At 44.9% G+C, this 27,438-nt stretch overlaps 1 protein-coding gene across 5 annotated transcripts in view; it reads right to left on the bottom strand.

Moving 5' to 3' along the window:
• SRGAP2 (SLIT-ROBO Rho GTPase activating protein 2) overlaps positions 1-27,438 on the bottom strand; it is a 100,340-nt gene that overhangs the window by 29,262 nt on the left and 43,640 nt on the right. For 4 of the 5 annotated variants that reach the window (XM_084302008.1, XM_084302011.1, XM_084302010.1 and 1 more), the window contains exons 4-9: positions 16,267-16,329; positions 12,721-12,936; positions 11,811-11,939; positions 6,909-7,133; positions 5,088-5,189; positions 4,001-4,198 (exon numbers count right to left, since the gene is read on the bottom strand). In XM_084302008.1, the coding sequence (XP_084158134.1) occupies positions 4,001-4,198; positions 5,088-5,189; positions 6,909-7,133; positions 11,811-11,939; positions 12,721-12,936; positions 16,267-16,329 (933 nt within the window). The remainder of the gene's footprint in view (positions 1-4,000; positions 4,199-5,087; positions 5,190-6,908; positions 7,134-11,810; positions 11,940-12,720; positions 12,937-16,266; positions 16,330-27,438) is intronic. The other variant, XM_084302009.1, reaches the window with a different exon arrangement.

The raw sequence follows: 27,438 nt of genomic DNA, 5'->3' as shown, positions 1-27,438 counted from the left end.
GGCTGGGTGGGGGAAATGGGACACAACAAATAAAGATATTATTTACGTTCAGATTTGTTCTCTCGGTGAAATATTATACAATCATACAGTCATTTTTCCCACTTGTTTCTGATTCTTCACAGCTCTGCAAATGCTATTTTTACAGCTCTTTCATCTCTTTTGCAGCTCAGAACAGCATTATTTATCTTCACTGTGCTGCAGCACATGAAATACTCTGTTGCACAGTAGCTGGCCACATTATAATTAGGATGTGTTTACACTCAAAAACACATGAATAGCACAGAATTCTGCAAATACCACAGACCATTCTTTAGAAACATGAGATATTTTAAAAAATCGAGCTAGGAAAACAAACACACAGAAAGGATTTTCATTTAATAACGCAAGATTCTGTTCCTGCCTTACGCTTTCCCAATTCCATTCACTTCCTCCCAGTTCTGGCCTGGTATTGCCAAACTGGACTGCAAATCTTTAAGGTAAAAAATGGCATTTTAGCTGCGAGAGTGCCCTGGACCATGCTTGTCCTGTGCAGGCTTTAAGAATGGCAGCCTACGTGTAGGACAGGAAGAATCGAGGAGCAATGTGAACAGATACTGAGAAATATTGATGGGGGGAAGCTTCCGGGGCAGGTCTAGTTTCCATTGTGGGCTCCCCGGCAGTCATGCGCACCGACAAGAAAGTCGAAAATGACTGAGCTGGAGCTTTAATTAACCGCTGAAGTCTGTGGTTTATGTCCCTTTGGTTGATAGAATTGGAACACAAATTTCACAAGAATTAAGTCCCTTTGGGGAGTCTCAGCACTTCCTGCTTCCTACTCTAAAACTTCAACTTTTTTTTTGTTGTTCTAGAAGAACACAGGAAGCGTGATCACTATGGAAAAAAACTATCACTTTTTAGAATTTCTCTGTAGAACCTGTTTGCCAAGCCCTCTGTGTTTTTCCTTAACCGGTTAAATTTTTATGTCAATTTTGACTTAAGAAAACGTGACGAGAGTAAGCTGCAAAAAGAACCTGAGAATTTGAAGCGGGGATTTGAGGATAAATCTGACTGTGGAAGGTGCCGAGCGCCCTGTCTCAAAGCCAAGCTCCGGCGAAGAGATGGAAGCACTGGGAGGCTCTTCTCAAAATAGCTCCAGCAGATGCTTAAAGATCTGCAAAGCAACCTGATTTGGAGAAGAGCTGAGCTTCCTTTAGAAGCAGATATAAAACCTGAGACTGCCCGCTGCTGCCTGGGGGCCACAGTTTGGGGTGGAGAGGGCAGGTTTGGATTCCCTGCCCGGGCTCGGTGACCTCTGGCACGTGCGGGCGCTCCTCTGACCGCTGGGGCTCTGACGCATTTGTGGCGGTCGCACTGAGAACATCGCCTGCCTACGGAGGAGCAGCAGGGATTGGTTTTCAAGGGAAAAAGGGAGGGTTCCTTTCAATTAGGAACACATATTTCCTCTGTTCTTTATACTTCCTCATGCCTAACATTCTGTACCCTGCCAGCTAGCAGTACACTGATGAAAAAAATAAGTAATTTCAAAATAAGGCTGCAGGCTTTTTGTCAAATGAATTACAGAGATCCACTAGCATTCAGTTCATGGCTTAATAAAAAAAAAAAAAAAAAAATCAAAGCACTGAAGAACTCCTCAGGATTTCATTTCTGACTGTACTGCTGGAGTCGACGAAGTACGATCAGATAAGGCAGGAGAAGCACCCTCAAGTCACATTATTTCCGCATCGTAAAGAAGAAAGAGGTGAAGATGTGCTGCTAGCTGGAGATAGTGAGCACTTTGTGCTCGCCACCTCCTCAGAAGCCTGCAACTGCCGCCCCTTCCAAGCCCAAACTGCTTTCAGGATTTCTCCAGCACGACTCAGTGGGCAGGTAAAAGGCACAACGAAGCCACACGCAAACTAGGCCTCATCTTCCTTGCAGGAATCGAGATGTCATGATTTGGGGGCTATACAGAAAACCAGTTTCTGTTGCTGTCCCATGTCCCTGCCTGCCTCCAGCCCCGAAAGCTGCGCAGCTCCCTCGGCCCAGCCCAGGCACTCGGCTCAGGGCGCGGGGGAATCGGAGCCGGCGGCTGAACGTGGGAGCAGTGGCACGGGGACAGAAGCAGGGTGACATTTCTGCCAGACTGACGAGCAGGGGAATTTTGTGGAATAATTCCTCACGTCTTAAGGGGTTGGTAATGATAAATTTACATTCATTTTTAAGGCGCTTCACAGAATGAGCATTGTACCGGGTTCTAATCTTTCTAGAGGAAAAAAAAAGACAACATCTCAGCTGAGAACTAAAATCATCCCTGGCCTTGGAGGTAAGGAGAATCAAATCTTTCATTCTCCTGTTTGCCTCCTGGGTAGGGTGGGGAGCCAGTGACAAGGGCAGCGGCCCCGCAGAGCATCGTGGCACAGCCGTGGGAGGCAGCAGGGCTGCAGCCAGGCACTGAGGATGTGCCCCTGGCTTCCAGCTCCCTGCTGCGTCCCCGCTGTGGCTACCTGCGACAGCTCAGCACGCAGTCAGGCATCCTTCCTGCTTTCCACCAGCACAGGGAGGTTCAGGCGTCTATTCTGCATACAAATCTTCCTCCAGAGCTCTGACAACAGAGCTGTCTCAGCACAAGTGCGCATTGATGAGCCTCTACACGCAGCTGCTGCAGTCTGTGCTTCAATTCGGTGCCCACTGCATCCACCCAGGAGCCCTGCCCCACCAGCAGTACAGCACGGGGCACTTCCAGCTGGGGCTACATCACAGCATGGAGCCTTCTTTCAAACCAGGATTTTCCTTTCCCTTCACATTCCCCAGCAGGTCGCACAGCGTGCATGCACTGCTCGTGCACTGTGCTTTTCTCACTGCACAAAGAAAGCCTCGCCCCTGTCGCTGCTCAGCTCTGCCGCTCTCGTTTATACTCCTCCTCTGAGCATCTTCTCACACATGCTGCAGTAACTGCTCCCTGCAGATCCACGGCCTGAAACCCATAAAAGGGGTATTTGCAAGTCTGCCCAACAGCAGAGGAGTCAGGGAACAGCTTTGCCCTGCTGATGGCTCTTTTCCTGCACCCTGCAGCCCCGCAGCGGCTCCAGCGCCCAGCCCTCGGGGAGCAGGGCACTAACACGAGGAGATGCCAAAGCCACGGCCAGATACAGCCCTGGGCTTGTCTCCTGCCTGATCACATAATAGCCCCTCTCTCTAGGGAGGGATCACTTAGAGTTCAATTAAAAAATCATTTTTCTAGTTTCATAACCATGGGCAGGCTGGTCAATCCCTTCTTAATTGAATTGGTTTCTCCACCTACTATTCTCAATTACCAGGTTCACCTTCTAGGGAGGCTTTTTGATTTATTTTTTTTTAATCAAGGCCTGACATACACCAGCTGACAGGCTTAATTTGCACAGAAACTTCAGAATTGGTAGTAAGCAACACCAATTTAGAAACGGAAATGTAGAGGGCAATAACTATAGCAAAAGATGCCCAAACCAAGATAAGACGTATGATTTTCAGCTTCTTTTGGAAATATTTTTGAAATGGAAGAGAATTCAACAGTTTAACATAAATCTAAGTTAGGAAAAACAAACATACAGTCTGGTATGAAATTCAATATAAAAAGCTCTTAGTGTTTTGTACAAATGCATTGGCTCAATTAAAAGCTTATTTGAACTACAGAAATTTTAAGAGGGTAATAAAGGAAGAGCTAAACATTCTTTTCGTTTATGTTATGTTTGAAATTGATATTTACAAGCTATTAAGTTTTCTTTCAGATAATTCTTTTTTAGATGGAGGAGAAATCAAATTTTACACAACTTATCCTTTCTAAGTTTGCAGCAACAGACAAATGTATCCCTATATATTTGTAAAGAATTCAAAGCACCTGTTTTGAAAACCTGATACGCTAACTCTGCTTGGCCAAAATCAATTACAGAAGCATTTTTGTAAGGTGATAGCATTATTTTGCTCTCTCCTGTGAGTATCATTCTAAAAACATTACACGTGCTCACACCACGAATTAACTCCTTACTGTAAAATAGAACTGCTCTGTCTCTTGCTGGTTGGCCCGTCTCTTGGCAATGCTTGGTTTGCTCATGAATGTTTCTGAGACTGTGGATTTAACAGATTCCATAGAGTTGCTGTACTGAAAGCAGTCTGAGACATCAAAGTCCTCTATTGTGACTATATCCTGGATTGTCTGGAGTGTAGCTTCCATGGTCTTCTTAACCTGTCCAGCAAGAGTAAGAGTGTATGAAAAAAAAGAAGATATGTTGCAAATGGAAGACAAAAAAATAGTTAATGGTACCCCAGAGTGTTTTACTAATAAACAAATATTACTTGTTTCATGTCCTGTGGGCCATAAAAGCAGTACTAGTTCTGCTCACTAACAGAGCACCGTTTGTAAGAACAAAGGCTTGGCAGCACACTGAATGTGCCAGCAGTGTGAAAAGAGCTGGAATCCCACAGGCTGGGGTGAGAAAGAAGTAGGGAAATTTAACCTCAAAGCAAAGAGTGCTGGAGGAACAACGTAAACATCTTACTTCTCTAATTACATCTACTGGGTATAAGAGAAATGTTAGATTACAAAAAGGCTTTGTCACACTGCAATTGTTTTCTGAAGGCCAGGATCAATTTACCAGACGTTAAGAGTTCACAAATTTTGCCCAAGGATTAAAAATTCTTGAACAGAAGTGCAGATGAGGCATTTTGACATATTCATAAACAAACGCCAGTGATCTGCTCTTCGCACCCTAGATGACCAATTAAACAAAAATCATCTTACCTTTGGTTATGCAAATTCACCAACTTCACTTCAAAACATTACATTCACCTCTTTCTCGTAACTATCCAAATACAACTTTTGCAACAAAGCCAGTCCTGGCAATTTAAGGATGGGGAGAAGAGAAATGTGCATGTATTTTAGGGGCTCCTCTGCGTGCATTCAGCTTTCATCCAAAATCACAACCTAACATACTACTGGCCTCAGCTGCCTTATTCTTGAATTTTACCATAAGCCTTCATAAAAGAGGACCACAGCAACTACATTCTTTCTTAATTAGTCCTCACTGCCCCGTGGAAGCAGTAAAAGGCTTGTTGATTTGGGTTGATTAGCTCACCTCTTCATTTTCAATCTTTAGTGTAGATAACCTGGACTGCAGCTGCTGGCACCTCTGCACTAACTCGCTCTGCACTGGCTGTTGGGCACACAGCTGGGACTCCTGGAAAAGAAAAAAGCATCATTTTTAGGAAAAAAAAAAAGTAATCAAGAACAGTTTAATCACTTCATTATTATTATAAACAAACATAATCTAAAATGCCTCATTTTAAATCTTTACTAACTCTGGATTTCCATCAGTGAAAAGGAATGTATTTGACCAAATTCCAGTCCACTTCTTGACTGTCTTTAGAAGTGAATGAAAGAGAGAGAATGCGTACATCTCAAAAGATCTAGAAAAAATCAACTTCTTTCACTGAGGCAAGGTAGTCATATCTTCTGGAAGTCTGAGGGTGCTTTATCACAGCGACTAGGCTAAATCACACTCTAAAACCCCCAGGAGAAGCGAGTGTGCTTGTATCTCATCAAGAACTTGCTGCTATTAGCCAAGCATCCTGAGGCACAGCAAGCTCAGCATGTTTAGCTGACCTGCCCGTACCTACAGGAACAGGTAGAACTCACTATTTAATGAATTCAGAGGAATTTAAATAGAAAAGAATGGGTTAGGTACTTATCGAAAATGCCAGAACAGTGGGTTGCCCTGTGCTGTTAATAATTAGCTGTCCTACACAGCACGAGGTAGCTTTCCTTCCAGAATTTTTTAAAGGAAAATATTGATTTCATTGTATAAGGCTACTTTTAAAGATAGACATTGCTGGAGTTTTATCATGCACATACACAATCACATATTCAATCTGGTATAAGCAGAACCATTTCAACAAGTCTATCAGCCTGCATTTATAAACATTAATTCGGCCTTGAGAAGAAACAAGTGAAATAAGATAAATGACTCGGCGAACGTGAGCAGTTAACTGAGTGACAATCTGCAGGTAATTTTTTCTTCCTAGTATCTTACAGGATACTACCGCTGTGCAGTAAAAAACAAGAAATGTCATTTGCTGTCTGAGGGATTCACTTACGAAGGCCAGGACAAAGAGGAACCTTAAGCAGTGACTGTATTTCTTAGAACAAAAGAATGGGTAGCTGCAAGAGACAATCCTTGCAGTTTTTCTTGAATCTTTGTGAGAATAATCTAGAAAACTAACCAATTGAGCCAAATTAATACACTGTACGTGCATCCCTATTCAGATTTGTGAACTGGTTTCAACTTCTGTGATTTAAATGGTTCCCAGCCATCTAACTGCTATCTTGGGAAACCTACCACGAGAGAGATTTTCTATGAGAAAAATTAAAATCCTCTGTCTGCCTTGACCAGCTTTACCTACACTACTTTAATGTTTTAACCCAAACTAGCTGTCTTCCTTCATCTTTGTGACAACAGTATTAGGAAAACTAAACAGCTCAATGCATTGGCACAGATGAGACCATTAAAAGCTACTTTCTGAAGTGTGGGATGAGTATCTTTCAGATCACACTTCACATCTCTAACTTCAGGGCCTGTCTCAGACTGCAGGAGTTAATGGTGGCTTCAACAAGAGGCTAAAACATTGTTCCCTATCTAAATTTAGTATTATGCCAAATTAAGCATTTCTGTCTTCAGTAGCTTTGCTAATCAAGAAGTGAGGGTCACTTGCATTCAGACTATATAATGAGCCACTGCTTACTCTTCCTATCAGCTCTCTTTTCTAAGGAACCCTTCCAGCTCCCAGAAATAGAGCCCAACAGGTGGCCTTTTAGCAGGTCCATCTATCAAAGATGAAGGAAGTGCAGAGGGGAAGCTGCAAGTGTTTACAGAGCTAGAGCCAGATGACCATAAACTGACCATATCACCCATGTGTGGCTGAAACTCAAACTTCATGGGCGGACAGAAGACATTGTTGTACATCTCCATCAGGCGCTGCTTATCACTGTTGGCATCCAGGTTCTCAACAGCATTTTCGATGGCATCCAGCCCCTCGTGCTTCGACTGCTCCAGGTTTAGCTCAGCAGACAAGAATGTCCTGAGAGCTCTGTTGAGGCTAGCGTGATACCCCAGGTCACAACACTGCTGGAAAAACACACACAATTCCATATGAATAAGCGAAGGCATTCTGAAATGAAAGATAAAATGTTTCCAGAAGGCTAGAAGTTATGTAAGTGGATAAGTCATGGTTGTTTTCTCTCCTAGCTATCACAGCAGTCTCCCATCTCATTGATTGCAGAGGCATCTTGATAAGGGATCCCTGAAGTCATCCCTAAGCAGAACTGAGCCTATAATCCCATACAAATTTCTACATCATGTTACAATTTGCCTCCAAGAAGAGCACAACTTAAAAGTATTATAACAGTTTGGGGAGTTCTCATGGAGTACCAGAGACCTCCTTTCGTTCTGTTTGGAAAAAGAAAAAGCACCTTAAAAGTGGGCATGTTTGCTGGTATGACAGTGTATTTCTTTAAATTCAAATAATTTTTTCAGTGGCATTGATTCTCATTGAAAGCAGTCCAAAATCCTTCAATAAAATTATTCTAAGTAAAACAATGCAATATGTATTACAGGAAGAAACAAGCCACAGGATTTGGATCATCTGCAAAGATTAATCTGCATCTGAATGATTCCACTCAGTTTTCTGTAAGGATAGAGAAAACTGCTTAATTCAGTGTACTTCAGGAAGCAAGAACACGACCTGTAGAGTCCCAGACATAAAGAACAGAGCCAGCCAAAAAGCTAGCAGCGATCGGCTGGGGTGACTTCATTGCTGGGGTGAAACAGAAGAGCAAAAACTTTCAAGCAGAAAGTGGTCACAGTCAAGAATTTCCTGGCTACTACCGACATGAGGATGATGTCACTGCAAGACAATCAGGCAGCTTCATCTCCACCGCGGCTGCACAGCCAAGTATTAATGTACCATAGGGGAGAAAGGAGCTTTTCATTAGCTGATCAGAAACAGCCTGAATTTTTCAGGCATCTAATAAAGTGAGCGAGAAAGGAGCCCACCTTCTTGGAATTACAAACAAGATTACATATGCTAGGAGAATATCCAAAAAGAAAGAAAGAGACCATCTGCTTGATTGCTATGCTGCTCTGTAAGCAAAATTCACATGAAATCTCCTCCTCACCCATCATTTGGGTCTCATCACTGTCATTGTGTGTAAACGCGGGGGGGGAAAAAAAAAAAAGAAGAGAAAAAGGAGAGAAAGGATGGGTGGAGGGAGAGAGAAGAGAGTGCCTGACTAGCAGACCATCCCCAGCTCTCCCCAGATTTGTCTCCAAGCACTGCTAGATGCCTGGTTCCTGTGCCAACGCGCTGTGGCAGGTGTGGAGCCTTGTAAAAAGAGCAGCGCTTGCTGGTTAGACTGGAGGCAAAGAATTAAAGGACACTGCATTCAATCAGAAAGAACAAACAGCAGCCAAAAACACAAAAGCGAGTTGATTGAGAATTTGCACGTGTGGAGGCAGCCTTGGATAAACAGCCCTTCAAAGGCACTGGTTCTGGCACGCGCAGGATAATGCCACCCTCCGCAATGATCCAAAGAAAGCCAGTCCGAGTTGGGCCAACAGGCCAGCCACGACTGGAATCAGCTCAGATTGAAGAGGAGCAGCCTCCCATTTCTCCCTGTGAGCCAAGCTGTTGTATGCCCACACGGAGAGGCCAGCTTTCCTCCCTGCTCTCGCTCGCATCGGGAAGGAGCGCGGCTCTGCTGCACGGGGAGCTCACTGGTGGGACTGGGAAGTCCAATCAGACTCAGTATTTCATAGCCCACCTCACCGAGCAGCAGGGCTATGGTGAGATGCCAAAGTATTTTAGCTTTATTTTATCGAAGCTAGTGACAGAAAACATTTTTCAGCCCACTCCCCCGCTTTAACATTTTTAAAAGTCCAGCATACCCATTTATAAACCTATCAGTCTTGCCATCCCTTTTCTGGGTTATATAAATGTTTGATGGAATCGCTCTCCAAGGAAATCAATTTTTTATAAGAATTTAATGATAACTCATTCAAATTCACTTCCCAACATGACAGCTGATTAACCCTTTGCCAGTTAGAGGTTTTCAAACAGGCACCAGATTTACATTTGGAAAGGGAAGGATGAGGTCCTGGAGAAAACAGCAATAAAACACTCATTCCTAGAAGAGCAAAGTGAGCTCCAGGACTCATACTTACCCATGCATTTTTAAAAAAAGATCTGTCCTAGTGACCCTTCCATAAATATGAGATACTCGTTTACACAAGCTTCCCCATTACTGTAATATTGCATTAGCATCAAAGAACTGCCTCTGTCCCCAAAGTCAGGGAATTCAAAACTACTGGGCTATGTCAGTTTATTGCTCTTAACACACAATGAAGATTTAACTCACTCTTATCCTTCCACAGACACTGGAACACAACGTGCTGAACACATCTGACCCGTTTAAAGGCATTTGGCCTAACAGGATTTATAAATAACTCTGAAGATTGCTTTTATATTATATTTTCAGCTGCAATATCAAACAATTAGATCAAGGAAAAGAATTAAGATCTGACTTAAAAATTGCATTTTTATTTAAGTCAGATGGTTCAGATAACCGTCAATGGTTATCATTGTTAATTTTCAATCCTTCTGATCAAAGGCATTAGTACATCTATATTCACTGTGTCTTAACGAGATAACTGAATTACATCTCCTGTGCTCCCAGGTAAGTTCAGTATCTTTCCATGCCTTCTGTAAACAGAGCAGATAACACTTTTCTTTTAAAGATTTTGAGAATTTGCAACATTCTGATAAACTGAATGGACACAGACCCAGTGTCATGACGGCCACTGTGGAGGAGCAACAAGAAATCAATGTAGTGCAGAGGCTTGGCTTCTGGTCCTGCACCCTGCCTACATCACCGCCCCAGACAGCCAAGAGCATTTAGTGAAGAGTACTTCACACTTCCTTCAAAGCTGGATAACCTCTATTTGTCAATGGACTACTTGAAAGATCTCAGGCCTGTATTAAAATTGTTTGGGGTTTATGAAATCTAAATGGATTTTTTGCTCTATGAGTCACAAAACTGCACTAAGAACGGTCTGTCAGCAGACAATTGAAACAAGCACATTTGCAATATTTGGGGGAGGAACTATGCATAGGATTTTCAAGAAAAACATTAAGACAAATTCCACTGATGTCAGGGAGATGAATCCCCACCTTGTATGAGTTAGTATGAAGAATATAAAGTTATCACTGGTAAAAAAAGAACAAAAGCAGAAAAAAATCCACCACAAAAAAAACAAAACAAGATGACAATATTCAAGCTGATCCAATGTTAACCAAGAAAGTTCTTCTAAAGAGGGAGCAGATATAAAGGAAACAGATCTCTTTGGTACCACCAAACACGACATTTTGAAATAACAGCATTTTTTTTAAACACATGCAATCCCTGACCTCCAAAGGACAGGTTTTAAACAAATATCTAAATGCCTAATAAGCACCTCGGTGTATTTTGTGTGATTTTATGATCAGCTGAATAAATGTGCTATATATAATGTTAGGTAATGTAACGGCTGACCGAGTAACAGTGATCCAAGTGATCTTTATTGCCTGTGACTAGACACACTTCTGGTAGCTACTTGCCCACCTACAAAGAAAGTTCCCTTCAGGCTTTACAACTGAGTGTTTTTAGCAGTGACTGCAGTGGGCTTTCCTTGGCAAACAGAATGAGATCAAGCAGCAGCCAGTGACCCAGACACAACATGTTCACTGCATTTGGTACTCCAGCTCTTCACACTGAAGTGGAATAGTGATGTGTTTGTGAGGAATGCTGGGATTCCTAGCAGGCTTTCAAGAGTTTTCAAAGAGGGGAGATTCTTTTTTTTTTTTTTTTTTCCTTTGCATTTCACCAAGAGTAGAATTGAGGTCCCTGGAATACTGGGGTCTTTCATTCAGCTACAAAACAGAGTTTGTAGGCAGCTGGGGAACAAGCTCCCTCTGCCTTCTGCTCCGTCACCCTGCTTCTGCATGGAGCATTCTAAGGGAAGGGGGCTAATTTCTATAGACAGTTTATTTCTTTGTTCCTCTGCAGAGAGGGACAGGCAAACTGCAGAGGGGCTAGCAGCAGAACTTCCATCATTTTTGACACTCTTCTGACACCTTTCAGAACTGGTCTGACAAAGTGCTCTGCAGTCCCAATGACAGAAAAACGCATCACGCTACTGTAGAGCTGGTGGGCAGGGGTATCAGAGAACAGGAGGTCTGAAAAGCAGGGAGATCCATCCCTCTTGTAAACTATGCTATCAGAAACATTAACTTTGAAATGCAAGGATTTTTTTCTGAAAACCAGTTAAAATCAGCTTCAGAAAACACTTCTGTCCTTGACTTCTTTTACCAACTGGTATACTGATATTACAGTTAACATTCTCCTTTTTTAAAATGTGCCTTTGAGTTGAGGGTTTGCTTAAAATAGTAAATAGAAAATGTCAAGCAACATCGTGATATTGAAACCGTTTCATTTTAACTAAGCAACTCTTCTTTCTACGTGTTTCAATGCCAGGTTTATTGGGCAAGCTTCTATCTGTGTAACAGACGGAGTGTGACATCTAAGAAAAGCTCACTTAGCAGATTAATGACAGATCATCATGCTGTTGTTACTCTCTAGGCTGCCATCACTCCACAGCTGCAGAGCTGTTGCCAGTTGTGCTGGTGTATAAGATGTTGGAGAAGGAAAGGCAGGTGTGAGGGTTAATGGCAATGATATTCATTGCGAGCACCCGAGCAGCAGCACTTACATCAATGAGATCAGACAGGTCGTGAATGTAATACTTGAATACAGACGCATTGGTGGCTTCCAGAGCAAGCAGATATTCATTTCTTGCCTTAATAGCCTTCAGTCTGTTTTCTGTGTATTTCGCTTGGCGCTAAAAGAGAAACCAAAACCAGAATATGTTTTAAAAAGAGGTGCAGCAGCAAGAACAGCATTTTTAGAAACAGCAAACAGAGTGCACTGAACAAACCTCACCCTGCTCACACAGTTCTAGTTCACTTGGACTGCAGTTTCACCAGGGCTCAAAGACTTAGAATTTAGATCAATTATTTTGAAGTAATTAAACATTGCTGTATAAGACACCTTTGCATTTAAAGTCTTATCTGAAAACAGACTCTGTGGTTGGGGAAGAAGGAAGGAACAAGGTGGGTTTATCAGGTCGCAAGGTGCCTTACAAACCTTAGGTGCCTTAGCACTGAACTACCTACCTGACTGACCAATTGCAAGGCAACCAGTTCTGCCTATGAAGCCAGTCTGGGACTGCGTGCCTCCCTGTACCACTGGGAGGTCAGGCATTAAGCTGGCATGAAACATTAAACAAAAGACCTGGCCAAAAATCTTGTACTCTGTACAAGAAAAAAACACGTTAACTGTGACTTCCAAGAAGGCAGATCTTTTCATACTCCACCCTTGTTTTAATTGTTGTGACACGACTGCAAAACCTAGGAGAATATAAATGGATATTCAATTATCCTTACACAAACCTGCTGCTAGCTTTTGCCTTTCCTAAACCTGAATATTTAAAACTTGCATAAAAAATGAGACTTGTGTTTGAATGTCACAAAGGATGGAATTTGTTAGTTCCTGTGCTGAGCTACTACAAAGGGCTCCTCCTCAAGCACTCTACACAAGCAGCAGCAGGACTATGGCAGTACCTTCTCCTTCATTTTCTCTATTTTCTTGACAGAACTTCGTCGAACGTGTTTTTCTTCAAACTTGACGTTGGAAGTTGAGTCAGGGGAGCGTGGCGTCTGCTTGTCCTCTTGCTTCACCGACTTCCCAATCTGCTTTTCTTCCTGCTTCTCTGCCTCTTTCAGCTTGCTCTGGGCACTGATGCTGTCAGCGTTGTACATATGGTAGGTTTTCATAACCTGCAAAAGATGATACACAAGAGTTGTAGAGCATCCCATTTGATTTGCTGAGGGAGAAATGAGCTTACCTAACCTGTAGAACTAATCAGGCACACAGAATTTTTTCCTTCCCATGTTAGCTGCATTGCCAAGTCTCAGGGCAGAACTGTTACAGCTGTATCTGGAAAGCTCACAAGCTGGGAAGGAAGAAAAAATCCTAAGAAATAAGTCACGTGCTACCAGAAAAGAACATTTTTTGAATTTGGACAATAAAATGCCCCAAATTAAGTTTGTTTAGCTATTTCATAAAGGCTATCCATCATGTTTGTATTAAATGCAAGGTATCATACTAACTAGCTGGTCACTGTCCAAGGGTCTTTGAGAGTCAGATCTGGTCGCTGGTTGGGAGTTAGAAGCGTTCAAACTGGCAAAATACTCAGGGAAATTTCACATGTCAAAAAAAGCACGACAAAAGACACGAAAGTCTCTCAACACAAATCTGAAATCAAAGTGGATTATTTTGCAGCTGCTTCTTTGTTTAGTTTTGGCATGCGCCTTCTTGTACAGTCCAATAAAGGAGTCATAAAACCCGAAAAGAGAGACTAAATTCAGCCTCCTTACTATTCAAAGAGAATTACATGCCAAGGCTCGAAAATGATAGCTTTTCATCACCAGGTACAGTTTCAGAAGGGATGCTATCAGTCTTTCCTCCAGATGAATCAGTCATTTAAACATCACAAGACTCAAGGAACTGTATGCAAATCAAGTCTGAACATAATTGCTGCCAAAGCAACTCCGGTTCAATTTGTTTAAATCAAATTTGATATGAAAAAGCACTTCTCGTTTTATCTGTTTTTGTTAGATAATTTTTGGTGTGTCTCCTTCTGCTCAAGGAGACCCAGATCTTGTACTTCATGGACAACTTTTATTATAGCTCTTATTTAGTAAGTAAGTAGGGCTAGATAAATATTACCTAAGACAAAACGAAAACGCATTTGTTTGAGAGGATATTCGTGTCTAGTTTTGCGTTAAGAAAACAGAAAAAAAAAAAGGGGGCATAACACATAAAGTGACATTTTTATCCACAATCACAAAGCAATTCGCATATAGACACCAAAGGAAGCATTTCTGATGTCATTTTGAAAGGGTGCCAAGAACTGCACAGTTACATAAAGACACCCCAAAGTTTCAGCTTCACTAAAGATCCCACTTGCAAATAATGTATTTTAGATGAAAACCCATTTATACCTCTTCCACTTTAGCTTGAACCGTGCCATAATTTTACGTAAGTAGGACGCATGCTCTCTCTCCATGCAGCGATCAGGAGAGGTTCTCAGATACAAAGAGACGTTGTATTTAAACATGAAAGAGAATGTGAATGCAGCCAGTATTAAAGAGACTTCCTGAATAATTTACACACACACTTGCAGCTACTGCATATGCTTAGACTATAAAGCAGGCATTTATAATAATAGATGCAAAGTACTTTCTCTTCCTCTGTCACTGTAAGTAGAACTGGCAGAAAGCAAGAGAAGCAGGAAGAGAAATCCCAATGTTACTGATTTCATCCTGCTAACAGCGCCGCATGGGCAGCCACAACCAGCGCCTGCCCCACGCCTGGCAGTGGGGTCCCTGTTGGGGTCAAGAGCCCAGGCAAAGGCTCCCTGATTTCATGGACAGCCGTTTTGCCTGAAAAGAGAGATGATGCCAACAGAACAAGACTGGTTTGCGGATAAAAGCTGTTCCACAAGCCCCCAGTGATAGATTCCAGCAGGAATTCCTTTTAATATGACCGACAGAAGAGGCTTTTACAAAGGAAAATGAAATTTTTGGTGAAGGGACAATTTAAAATTTTACAGCAGAAGGAATGAATAAATTTCAAGTTCCTAGCTCTGACACAAGAGAAAAGTCATATCCCATGTCCTTTCATTTATCAAAGGCTGAATTCTGGAATATTTTCCAAGGATAGAGAAATTATCGTGACTCAGTACTTGGCTCGATGCTCTCTCAGAACTGGGCATACAGAGATGATTGTACATGTCCTCTACCCAGTCACCTCAGCAACTGCAGTGCCACGTGAACCTGGCCTACCAATAAATCTCAGTTCCTGAAAGTCTGTCTTTAGAGACAGCTCTGCATTCTCCCTTAGGATCCCATCCAAACACATGACTCAGAAGTTGAATCAGATCGAGCCCTCCAATACAGAATAATTTCTAGAGTAGGCAGAGCTGATGGCAGGTACCGATACATTTACAAAGCCACCTTCATACCCCGAGTAAATCGTCTGCCTTTCAGGAACCTGAGCACAATGCACTGTGCCCACACTGTTGTAAAACAACTGCAGTGACAGCACATGGAACCACGGCTCAGCTTTAAAGTGCCTCCAGCTTCCACCACGCTGCTGCTCCCCAGTCCTCCTTGGCTTCCCTGCCGAACAACACGCAACCTCTTTGCCCCCAGAGGAGGGTCAGCAAGACTGAACTGGATTCACAACCTCACTTTGACTGCCCGAAGTGACTTGAGAAACATCCCTGGATCATCTTTTGAAGGAGCAAAGGAAAGACCACGCACCCCGCTGTAACAACTCAGCGTGCCATTAAGGGCGGGTAAAAGACAAAGCAATCTGAGCAACAAAACCGTGAGCAGGTTCTGCTTCTAAAACACAACTAGCCAGCTCAGTAACAGCTGCTGAAAGGAAAAATTGAACCAAACAACAGGCTCTTCCATTCATCTACGCAGTAAGAAAAATCCCCAAGCAGCAAATGAACTTTTATGAACACATTCCTCTCTGTCTCAAGGCAATGCCTCTTGCTTGAGGTCTCCACTGGATAGACTGAGAAGCAAAAAGCACAGATGGAAGGCTATTGCTCCAAAGGGAGCTGTTTTGCTCAAAGAGTTGAGGAACAAATAAACACAGTGGGCTCCCTGCTGCTGAAGTTGTTTGCTGTCTTTTGCATGCTCATTTCCAGAAATGGACCACACGAAACCACTACGCTTATCCAATTCAGGCATGGGGCAACCCGACCAAAGATTTGTAGTGCATCAGGAGATAATTCTAAGCATCTCTTACTCTTTTTAAAACCAACACTGCAGCTAGCAGCAGGTGTGTGTTAAGGTGAGATCTTTGGGAAGCGAAGCCAACACCTATAGAGCTGAAACAATATAAAGGCAGAGTGAAAAAGTGAGATTTATGGTGCTACACAGACTGGTGTACACAGGCTGCCTCAAATCGCAAAGGCTGCAGGCATTTATCAGTCTTGACGCTTAGTCTGTGCTGTAACAGCAGGCTGGGAGAAGTCAAACACTTCTTCCTTCTGTCTGAAACGATGCCAAGAAGTCAGTTTGATTTACCGTGTAGAGTTCATTCAGGACCTTCATCAAGTCTTCCTGGAGCTGCAATCCCACTTCCTTACTCTGCAACAAAAACAGAGAAATGAAAGTTAATTGGGGAAGATGGCAAAAAGGCGGAGGAAGTGAACATGCTCTGCATCCACAAATAATCTAGGCTCAATTAAACACCACTATTTATGCTAGCAAATCCACTAACTGCTCTGCCCAGAGCCACTTACGGCCAAATTGCACGAACAATATTAATAAATTGAAATGTTGTATGTGTGCAGCCAGGAAAGCCTTCCAGTGTGGAGGCGAAGAAATTTCCAAAGAACGTGAGATTTTTGTCACCAGGACTAGAAACACCTAGATTTTCTGATCTTAGCAGGATTGAGTAATACTGAATGTAGGACAGCTTGGTATGTGCTAGAATATGCAAGGTGAAGAAATGCAGAGTAAGAAAGCCATCAGGAACGAACACCCTTCACTTACCATCACAAAAGAGGCAATACAATTTTGCTGGCGTAAGGAGATTCCTTGACAAAGCCAGGCTCTGCGGGCTGCGAGGACAAGCCAGCCAGCACCTCCTTTACACTCACATCTGCAGCACTGCAGCTTTCCAGTGACCTTGCATCTGGCTCATGGCCCTGCTGCCCCTCCGCTCCCTACCCCTTGCCCCTCAACCACGCGTCCATCACGAGCTGGCAGTGCCAACCCAGCACAGAACAAAACGGGGCTTCTCAGGCGGGGGCTGGCAAAATATTTAGGGATGCATCCAGGAGGGAGACCTTGTTGCAGTGTCCTCCAGCTCCCAGCCCCCAGTCTGTATCTGAGCGCAGTGTTAATACCTATTTAGTTGTTTTAAATGACAAGGACTGCAATACAAAACAATTTAACCCTATCAATATAAATGACTCCGTCCCAGGGGACACTCGCATTAGTGAGATGTGCAGTTAAACCTCAGGCTGTATGATTCAAACTTGTTTCCTTCACTAAAACGTTAGAATTAAAACAAAAAACTGCAGAGGGACATAACTGGCTGTCAAAGCTGGCTGACGCTTGAACTAGCTTGCAACCAAGTGTCAGATTTTAAAAATATATTTATTTAAACTCCCAGCTAGGTAGTGAGCAGTCAACAAATCCACATCGCAGCTGGACACAAGTGGATGGAGAGCTGGCGCTGGCAAACGTTTGGCTTCAGCTAAACCCACAAACAAGGAGCAGATAAGCTTCTGGTTTTCTAATAAACAACTGAAATGCCCGAAGAGTCACATCCCTAATTACTGGAGGATGGCACCTCCGTATGCAAAGCCCTCTTTGAAGAGGCTGCATGCAAAGAAGGGCGAAGCAGCTTCCTTGTGAGTTCAGTGGCACTATTCATCTCTTCATCACAGACAGGATTCACACTAAAACTGTTTCTATTCGCATTCTAAAGAGCTTCCATGAGAAAATCTGAGAAATGGAGGCACATCAAAAGGCACACTGAGCAATGCCACACCTTGCAGGGCACCGAGAGGCGAGCGCCGCGCTCCAGCCCTGCTATGCAGCGCTGCCCTGCACACGCTGCTCCCCCACAGACCTCTCCAAATCCTCTTCTGCAGCAGGAGCATCAATGATCAAGAAAAATCTCTGTATTTCTAATACGATTTACACCTCTTAGCCTCCAGTTATTGAAAGAGATTAAAGCCAATGAAGCTACAGTTAGACCCAGACAGATGTTTCCTTTCCCTGCTGTTGAGGAGTCCAAGAAGAGATGGCCCAACCATTATCCTGTTTATTCTAACACGCTGCTGAAATGATTTTAACTTACTGCTTTAACCCTGTTCCACAGTGCACATACCGGGTTTGACAATCATTTTGAAATTCCAGGCAAACCCAAAGCCGTGCCGACACCGAGCTGGGCAACAATCACCTCTTTGTAGAAAGCAGCCAACGTGGCCACATCGTGTAAAAACACTAGGGCTCTGGGATTCAGGGGGGTATAATGCATCCTCTAAGGTGAAAGAAGGAAGAGGGGGGAAGAGAGAGACCAACCATCAACAGCTCAAAGCTGTTGCTTGTAAAGCACTGGGCGACAAATGTAAATGCAATATGAAGCCCCCTCAAAAAAGCCTTTAAGGATAGCAGGCAATTATTTGGTACTTGAAGCATGGCACGGGCCTCTATGGGGGGATAACTCCTTCAGTTCCTTGCCAGCCGTCGGACAAAACGCTTCTCTTGGTTCGGCAGAGGGGAACGAGAACCTGAACGGCTCCAGGTACTGCTGGGGAAGAGTTCCTGGGCTGCAGTCTATCTGTAAGGCTTTGTAACGTCCACAAGGAAAAATTCAGAGCATCCCGACACAGCTGTACACGGCACCTTGTCAAAACCAAACAGAAATCCAAAGGCACACAGTACCCTGAGGGAAAGGAGGGGAAGGACAAGGACAGGCCCACCTGCAAGTGACATCCACGTACCATGGCCCTGTGTGGGCTGCAGGAGCCTGCCCACTTCGACAGCTTTGCTCCTACAAAACGTTTTACCAGCAAAAACCGCAGCAGGTGATAGTGTTTCATGACAGACACCTCAGAAACGCAGTCTGAGCAGTGCAATCTTTAACATTTTCAACCCCCTGTCTGTAATTTAATATTTATAATGATTCCGAGGTGCAGGACGGAGATAAAGCACACTGAATTCCCCCTGTTCCGAGGGTTTATTACGGAAGACATCCAGATCAGTAACTGGAGAAAGCAGGGAAGAGAACAGATGGCTGTCTTTTCATCCCAATGCTGCTATTCACAAAGAAACAAACCAACAGGTAGGCTCAAACACTGGCTCTAGTATTTTATCCCCGTTTTCCCACTGATTAGAAAAGCCCAAGTGCATCTCCTGCTATGTGCAGCAAGAATAACTTCCCCCGGTTATCGCTGCCTCCTAACGCGATACCTGCCTGATTGAGCCCTCACGCTCTGCAGGTTAGGCGTACATAATAGCTACCGAGCTAAGCAAATTTGATAGGTTCCAGATTATTTATGCCTACAAACACAGGAAAAGAAAAAGATAAAAAAGGCAGCGCAAACAGGCAAACCCACACTTAACCAGTATTTCTGGCTAAGACGTCGAGATACCATTATTTTTTTTCCACATGCCTCGATGATAAATTAAAAAGCAAAAGGAGAAAGATTATATAATTAAAAAATTAAACGATCCTTGTCTGAATGCCTCCCAGCTCAGCACTGCAGGGAGGTTTCTGAGATTGCAGGCACTTTGCTCCAGTCCCCACGGGGCTCCAGCAGCGAGGGCGAGATGCAGAAGCAGGAGCATCCCGGCCAGGAGCTCGCGTGCTTTGCATCTTCCTGTGCTCCAGCCTCACACATTAAACCTGCTCCCCAGGCGGCCAGATGGCCTACTGGAAAAACAGGAGTCTGATACAAGCTCTGGCAAAGGGGAGCATCCTCCTTCTGAGTCTCTAATTTACAAAAGAGGGAAAAAAAAAAAAAAAAGGAAAGTGGATCACTCCCAGTCTTCCCAATCCCAGCAGACACCGCAGTAACCACTCCTACGCTGCTTCCACCACTGAGAGCAGAAAACTGCTCAAGTTGCTGCTCATCATTACAGCGATCTGGGTCGCAGAGATTTTGTGACTGCCTTTTTCTCAGCGCTGGATGATGAATGGAAGTGACTGGCGAGGTCTGTTTGAAGTGCCCCGAGCGCTGAGCTGAGCACACAGAAGGAGCTTTTCAGCAATCCGCTTCACGGCGCTGCTCGAGCTGCCTGGACCGGACCAATCATCTTCCTTTCACCCAGCTCTTTTCAGCCCATTTTGCTTATTTCTTCCATAAAATTGCTCATTCATAGTACAAACTGCTGAAGCATCAATTATGTGAGATAGATTAAAATGAATATTTTAATGCATATCCAGGTTGAGGAGGAAAGGAAGACGTGCAAGTGCCAAACTGTCAGAACATGAAATTCTTTGTGTTTCTGAATGAGCTCTCGAGAAGGAAACTGCCAGATTCCAGGACTGGAAAAAACTTAGGATTAGGATGAACCTAAGACAAATCACAGGTGTCACGAAAACAAAAGCCAAGCAATCAACACTGTTAATTTCATGTTGCTCCCCAGTACAGATTTCACCAAAAAAGGTTTAGAAGGAAAGTCGAGCAGGCAGAGGCTGATAAATACGAACCTACTGGATGATGCAGTGCTGTTAGATGAGGAAAGCCAAAAGAAATGCCTTAGACATTAGGGAAAAAAAAAAATGTTTGTAGCCTGCGCAGTTGCAAACATCTCCCTCCGTGCATCAATTCCTATAGCACGTTTCTCAAAGGCAGAGAGATTAGAATGATTAATTTTGTAACCAGTCTTCTAGGAAAAAGCAATAAACAAGAGCAAAAGAAAACCTGATGAATTCTGTTATTATCTATGCTTGGCTGTCCCTGCAACGTATCTGTACCCTCCTTAAAAGCCCTGCGGAAGGGCTTGAGCAACCCAAGGCTCATCTGGTCGGCTCCAGTAATAAACGTGCAGGGAGGGGGCGTCCCCACAAAACTGCAGGGGCAGGCGATGAGGAAGGCAACACACAGGCCTCCTTTTGTGCCAAATCAGGGAAATCACCAGCAGCACCCAAGAGAACCTGAGTTATTTCAGCAAGGTGACAGCAGCAACCGCTGCCCAGCAGCGCTACCTCCCAACACTGGGATTTTTCTTGCAAGCTGCCTGTTCTCAAGCCTTTTGCTCAGCTCCCCCAAAAGCAGAATTTGCCCTAAACGTGCCTGCACACGTGCACACACGCTCTTTTGTCAGGGCTGCGTGTGCCCCGAGTGCCGAGCCGTGGGCCGCTGCCACCCCGAGCCGAACGCAGCTCCCCAGCGCCGTGCCAGCCTCTCAACGGCCTCTTTGTCCATCCCTCCTCCCCTCCACCTCCCCTCTAATTTAATCAAGATGTTTTTGGGATCTACGGCAGCACTCGCCTGGCTGTTCCGCATTCCACCCAACATTAGCGACTTCAGCTTCAAAATATTCGGGGGGGATAATAAATAAGGGAGCACAGGAATGCTGTCAGTATTTTATGCCCCAGGCCTCAGGCCTTGCCAACTGAGCTCCAAGTTGGACAGAAGGATGAGATGGCCTCAAAACAAACCCCAAAGATCCCAAGGAGCTTTCCTTGGAGACCCAAGAGCAGCAAGGAAGGGCTCCACAGCTGGTGGGGGTGAACACACAAAACACGGCGGTGAGATTTTATCTAAAACTGCCCGAAATTACGTCAGTCTGACGGGGCTGAAACTAACCCAAGCCTGGTGAGTCTCAGAGCCGTTCTCTAACAAGGCCATTTCTCCACATCTCTTAAAAAGGATTAATTAAATTTACATTGGTAGAAAACTAGCATTAAATGCTCTAATGTTTTTTAAATTAATAGTGGGAGTAGGGAGGCAAGCGGATTGATTTCTTGCTGAGACCAGCGATGGAATTTGCAGAAACATGGGATCCTTTCTGTTCCTGTCTAGATTGCCATTACAGCACAGCACATTTATTACATGTTAGTTAACATCTCCTTACAAAGTTTGTGAAAGAGGAGGCTTGCCAGGTACAATTTTCCAAGATCATGCATGTAGCACTTAAATAAAATTTGCTACTAAAAGCTTACAATTCTTTACAGGTACAATCTCAAAAATGTACTTTTTTTTTCTTTTTACATAGGCCTGCCTTGAATTCATTCACATGCAGTAACAAATATGATTTATCACCTTCGTGTGCTCATCTAAACGATCGAGCAGTTGCCCTGTACAGAAGCACTCCATCACCACCGGCCCGGTCCATTTGTTACGGTTGTCACACGTCTTTCACAAGGGCATCCCCTCGGTGAAGCTCGTAACCTGCACGAAGCCACCGTGAGTTTTATCCAAGTTTCTCCCACAGCTTTTAGGGAGAAAGTGCTCGGCCATGACTCACATGGCCCTACCGAACAGGAGTTGTATAAAGACTTCTCCTAAAGTGGCAAACACTCCGGAATTTAAAGAAAAGCTTAGAAAATGAGATCTATGTGATTCAGTACACACGCATATTTTGGGCAGCAGATCATCAGTTTCTAGCTTAATGATCCATTATGCACTGGTCAGTCGCATTTAAATTACAGTTGCATTATCTAGTTTTCTCCACCATTTCGCTAGTGATTTGTTTCACCACTATGTCAGTAATAAGGAATTTTCTCCACACAGCACAATATTGTACTGGGAAAAAGCCCTTCCTACAGCAACCCCTGTCGCCCTGCTGCCTCCCGTACTCTGGGCTTAAACACTTGCTTCCAACCAGCCCCCAGCCCTTTTTTCTCCCTTTTTTTTGGTATTCTAAGCCGATGTTATTGAATTTTGTGCTTCAGGCTCTCAGCTCCAAACCATGCAATTTTATGGCTGGGAGCATTCATTTTGGCTGCGAAGCCAGCTATATTCTCACTCATTGAATGGGCCATACATGAAATGGGCTTCCAAGGTGGCCAGACCTAGCGGCGAGCGACGAAGCCCTGTCAGACACCAGGTGCAATGTCCTGCAACGCTGCTCAGGGCGTTATCGCTCCGCCAGCAGCTCTCTGCACCCTCTCGCAAAACGCCATGGAGCATCTCTAGGACAGACTGACCAGAGGGGTCACTGGGGGGGTGGCCCAGAGTTTAACAGGAGCTGGTCCCTTGCTCCTGGCTGACCTGAATTCAGACCAGGGCAACACAGGGACGGGCGTGCTGTTGTACCAGGACACAGCACAAGTGTAGAGTACATTGGCAACAAAACGCAGTACCAACACACAGCTTTCACACTATTACAGAGCGCTGAACGCAGCATATTCCTTACCCGGCCTATACGCAGAAGTGATATTTTCAGCCTGCAACCCAGGTAAGGAAATTACTCCAGCTGCACCTCCCGTGTCCTGCCCGTCGTGCCGGGCAAGAGGCTCTGATGCCACCTTGCATCGCCCCGGCACAGCGCAGGCTGCTCGGGCACCAGCACTACGCGGTCTCGCTCCAGCTCTTATCCCCGTGCCATTTGCTCTAAAAATACGCAGGTAGGGAAGCGGAGATTTAATTTCACCGACGAGAAATCGGAGAGCATCATCTCACAACAGGCTTTTGTGTCCTTTGGCTTTCGGAAAAAAAGGTAAGAACTCAACGTTTCTATTTCCTTATCAGAAAACACTCACCGCTATACCTGATCCCGGTGAGGATTCACACGATAACATTGCCCTCATTTTTTTGGGGAGGCACAAAACTAGATTATCCTTGCTACTGATAGATGCATGAAATTGCACTTGCTTCCCCTCAGAGCAAATAATAATTGTACTCCTCAGTGATGTTTTATTTATGGCATTTGTGTATTTACCTGTTTACACTGGCTTAGAAAAATATGTTCACAGATGCCCAGCATTATGACCAGTGCATTTTTTTAAGCTTAGCTTTTCCATGTGTGGTATATTTTAAAATTTTTCATATTCTGGTACGAATGTGGCAAACGAGATATACTGCAGCTGTAAAGTAGGTCATCTTAAGCGAGGACCCCTTAAGAGAATTACTAATTCTTTTTCCTTGATTACTGCCAGGCTTTTAACGAACTCATTGCAGATTTCTCATTTCACATCAAACACTGCGCGGTGCACTACAGATAAACTGATTTTTTCCACAATGGAAGGTATTAATGAGGGAGCAAATTTAAAATAGCCATTTTGCTTTCTTCGTTCCTTCTTACAGGGCTTTCTCCCCACAAATACCATTAAGGATCTCGAACCAGTGTACGCCAATGCTCTGCTGCCAAAGCACGACCTGTCTGCAGGGCACGCAGCCCTTCTTGCTGCACCAAGGTGCATGAAGGATGCATCTGATGGTGTCACTGCTGTGAGCATCCCCAGCGAGCCTCCCAGTGAGCGCTGCTGGAGGCAGCCCAAAGTTAAAAATAGATCAGGAGACAAATGCTTTCAGTGCAGGAGCACCAACACAGCATGGAAGGTTCGTGGCACAGCCAGGAACACGGACGCTGAGGAGGTTGGAGAAAGGCTGCACCGCGCAGAGAAGTCAAGGGTCACATTAAACAAAAAAAACGAGGTGACAGGAAGCGTGGAGTGAAAAGGGAGAAATCAAAAGGGGAATCAGCTCAAACGGAAGAAAACGTTGAACAGATTTATATAAATATATAAATAAAAGGGCCGTGCTTAAGACAGGTAAGCAGAAAGAAATCAAAGGAGCGCTCCCTACAAAAGCAGATCGAGGAATCAAAAGCAGCGTGCGCAGGGAGCTGACATCAAAGTGCTGCAGGCTGCCAGGAGGAGAGGTGAGAGGGACTGCGAAGCTGGGCTGCGCCCCCAGCGCCTTAACTCCAGCCTTGTGCAAACCCCAAATCCTTAATGCTGGACAAAGAAAAGATCCTCGTCCCCTTCCCAAAGCCTAGCAGTTTGTTGCTGAGGCATTTGCACCAGTTCCCCCTGGTTGTGTTTGCACAAGAGACTGGTTGTTTATTTCTCCATTTCTCTTCCTTTTCCTTTGTCCCAATGCAGGCTGCTCCGACCTCGCCGCTCTGCCAGCAGCGCCGCCCAAGCCAAGCGTCAGGTTCCTGCTGGTGCCAACAGGACTCATCTGCACGGCTGCTACAGCCAGCGAGCCCTGCAGCAACAACGTCTTGCAGCGCAACACAAAAGTGTTTCCTCAATAAAAAAAAATAAGCACGAAGTTCGTGGAAGGAGAACAGCATTGGAAGGAGACCTACGACTTCAGCAGGTTGGAGGAATGGTGACCGCCATGCACGGTACATCCACCACCACTTCAGAGCTGCCTTTGGCAGCACGCACGGCTTCTCTTATCAGCAGAGATAGCTTTGAAGTGGCTGGCAAACCTCCAGCCAACACTCAAAACAAATAAGCCCTTTCACGTTGTGACGCAGCCCTGCAGAGGGATCTCCTCATCACAAGGCACGGACAGAAAAACTGACAGCGCCGGACCACGCGGCTCTCCTACGGCACGGCGAGCCCAAGCACGGCAGACAGGAGCAGCCTGAAAACCCGACGGTGATGCAGGCACGGCCCCGGGGCTGCAGCAGGTCGTCCATTCCCAGAAGCTGTCCTGGCACGGCTGCGTCCTCGTGCAGCACCTCCACTTCTCAGGGGCGTCCAGCAGCGCAGCACGTGGGAATCTGTCCCAGCCTGATGATCAGATCTTCCACCACAGCTGCTGGAAGGGACGAAATCCCACAGCTCTAACACTGCAGATGCTCTCTCATACACAGCTCCCAAAGGCAGCCCTGGATTTCCCACCGGGGGCTCGGCACTGCTCCAGCGGTGACACGGGCAGCTCCCACCCTGCGTCCCCCACGAGGATGCTTTTCCCTCCAGTGTGGTCCTTATCACGCCCATCCAGGCCCTCCGTAGCCTTCAAGGCTGGATTAGGGCTGCGTGCTATACTTAGATCTCCCTCTTGAAAAAGCTCACCACTTCCAACAGTGCACAACACAGCAGCTCAAGTCTGGCAACCGAAGGGATCTCGAGCACGTCCATTTACCCTGCCTGTCCCTCCTCACTCACCTGTTTAATCCCAGCAGGATACAAAGCACTGATTTTGGAAAGCCTTAAATCACAAACGGCTCAAGAAAAAGATCTCATGCTTCAGGACTTTATTTCCAGCACCCTCAGCAAAGGAGGATCTCTGTATCACCATATTTTCTGTATTTCACAGGATTATTTACAACCCAGCCGGTGCGTAGTTCCTCAGTATAAGTTACTGTACCCACCTGAAGGCAGTCTGATACCTGAATAACTTTAAAAAAGTATTTTCCAAACAAACGTAAAAAATAATCTTCCCCAGACTTCCAAATAACAGGCATTAAATCAGAGCATTTCCAGACCTAGCTGGGCAATTTTTCACACAAGGTTATAAAAATAAGGTTTGCGTTATGTTTCTTACATAAAATAAAATTTGCAGGTTTACTATCAGCATGGCATACGCAGCAGAATTAACAACAAAGATCTTTCACCAGCAATAGTAGGAAATCGGGCTGCACTTCACAACCAGCTTTGCCAGCAGGAAAACCCTTTGGTCCAGCTGGAGAGGGTTCAGGACACAGAGCTGGCTGCAAGCACGGGCAGTTGTAACCTGCTCCTAGCTCTGAAAGTCTTTCTCGACACGAGAATGGGGCAGAAATGAGTCCTTTAATGAAAATAGGGAGGGCTCTAATTACTCTTACAGGAGCACACGGCATTTAGAAAAGAAGTGGTGCCAAAATTTCCTATTACCCTTTAACGATAAACTGCCCTTGTTTTTAGCACAGATTCTGGTACCTGAGCCAAGCACAGAGAGCTCCCAGCTAGGCACCAAGGCTGGCAGCGCTGTCCCACCAGCTGCAATTTCCATCAGGAAACAGCAAAAGCACAGCTCTTGGGTTGAGCCAGCCCTGGATGCCCTAAAAGCACCGCTCGTACGGCTCCTGCTCCGGCAGGCTGCCCGTACCTACCGTGTGCGTTGGACCAGACAGGAGGCAGCGCAGAGAAATGCTGAAACAACAGCACGGCACGTCAGGGGCAGGAGACTCAGGCCTTGAAGTAACAGAGCCAGCTGCTTATTTCACTGGTGCAGCCGGGCTCGCTAGGGCTGTTGAAGTGGCCTCAATTTGCCGACACGCAGCATCGCTCTGATTCAGCCCCGCTATGCAGAGCTCGCTTGCTTAAGACAGGATGGGAGATGCTAAGGGGAGCAGGAAGGAAACGTTCTTCTAGAGTTTCTCATCAATAGGGTTATACCTTTCATCCAGGCTAGCTTGGTTTCTAGCCTACAGTTCAAGGTCCAAAACATGTGCCAACGTTCTCTATTTCTCAGCTGCTGTCTCATTCAGTTACACAACTCTAGATAAGGCAGGATCCAGTTCTGGTTTTTAACCACCCAGCACAAGTGGAAGAGTAACCTAGCGCCTGGCCTGGCCTTCAGCCAGTCTGGTGTGCCTGGCATAGTGTCAGACAAGCAGCTGGGATGTAGTAACCAGTGCCTCCTGCCTCCTGCTTGCACAGATTCATACGGAGTTCCCATTTGGTCTCCGAGGAAGAAACCAAAGGGTTGTTGGTAGTAGCTGGTTATTCTTGGTTTTCCTTTTTTTTCTTCCCTTCCTGTTAAGAGTCCCAGTGCCCAACACAAAATAAAACAAACCGAGGTAAGACTGTGCTTACACAATGGGCTGAAAATTAAGATGCAAGTT

This window comes from Netta rufina, assembly GCF_964035555.1.
Source record: "Netta rufina genome assembly, chromosome: 26".
Lineage (NCBI taxonomy): Eukaryota > Metazoa > Chordata > Aves > Anseriformes > Anatidae > Netta > Netta rufina.
Note: the sequence above shows the minus strand (reverse complement) of the source record. Positions and strands in the feature narration are given on the sequence as shown.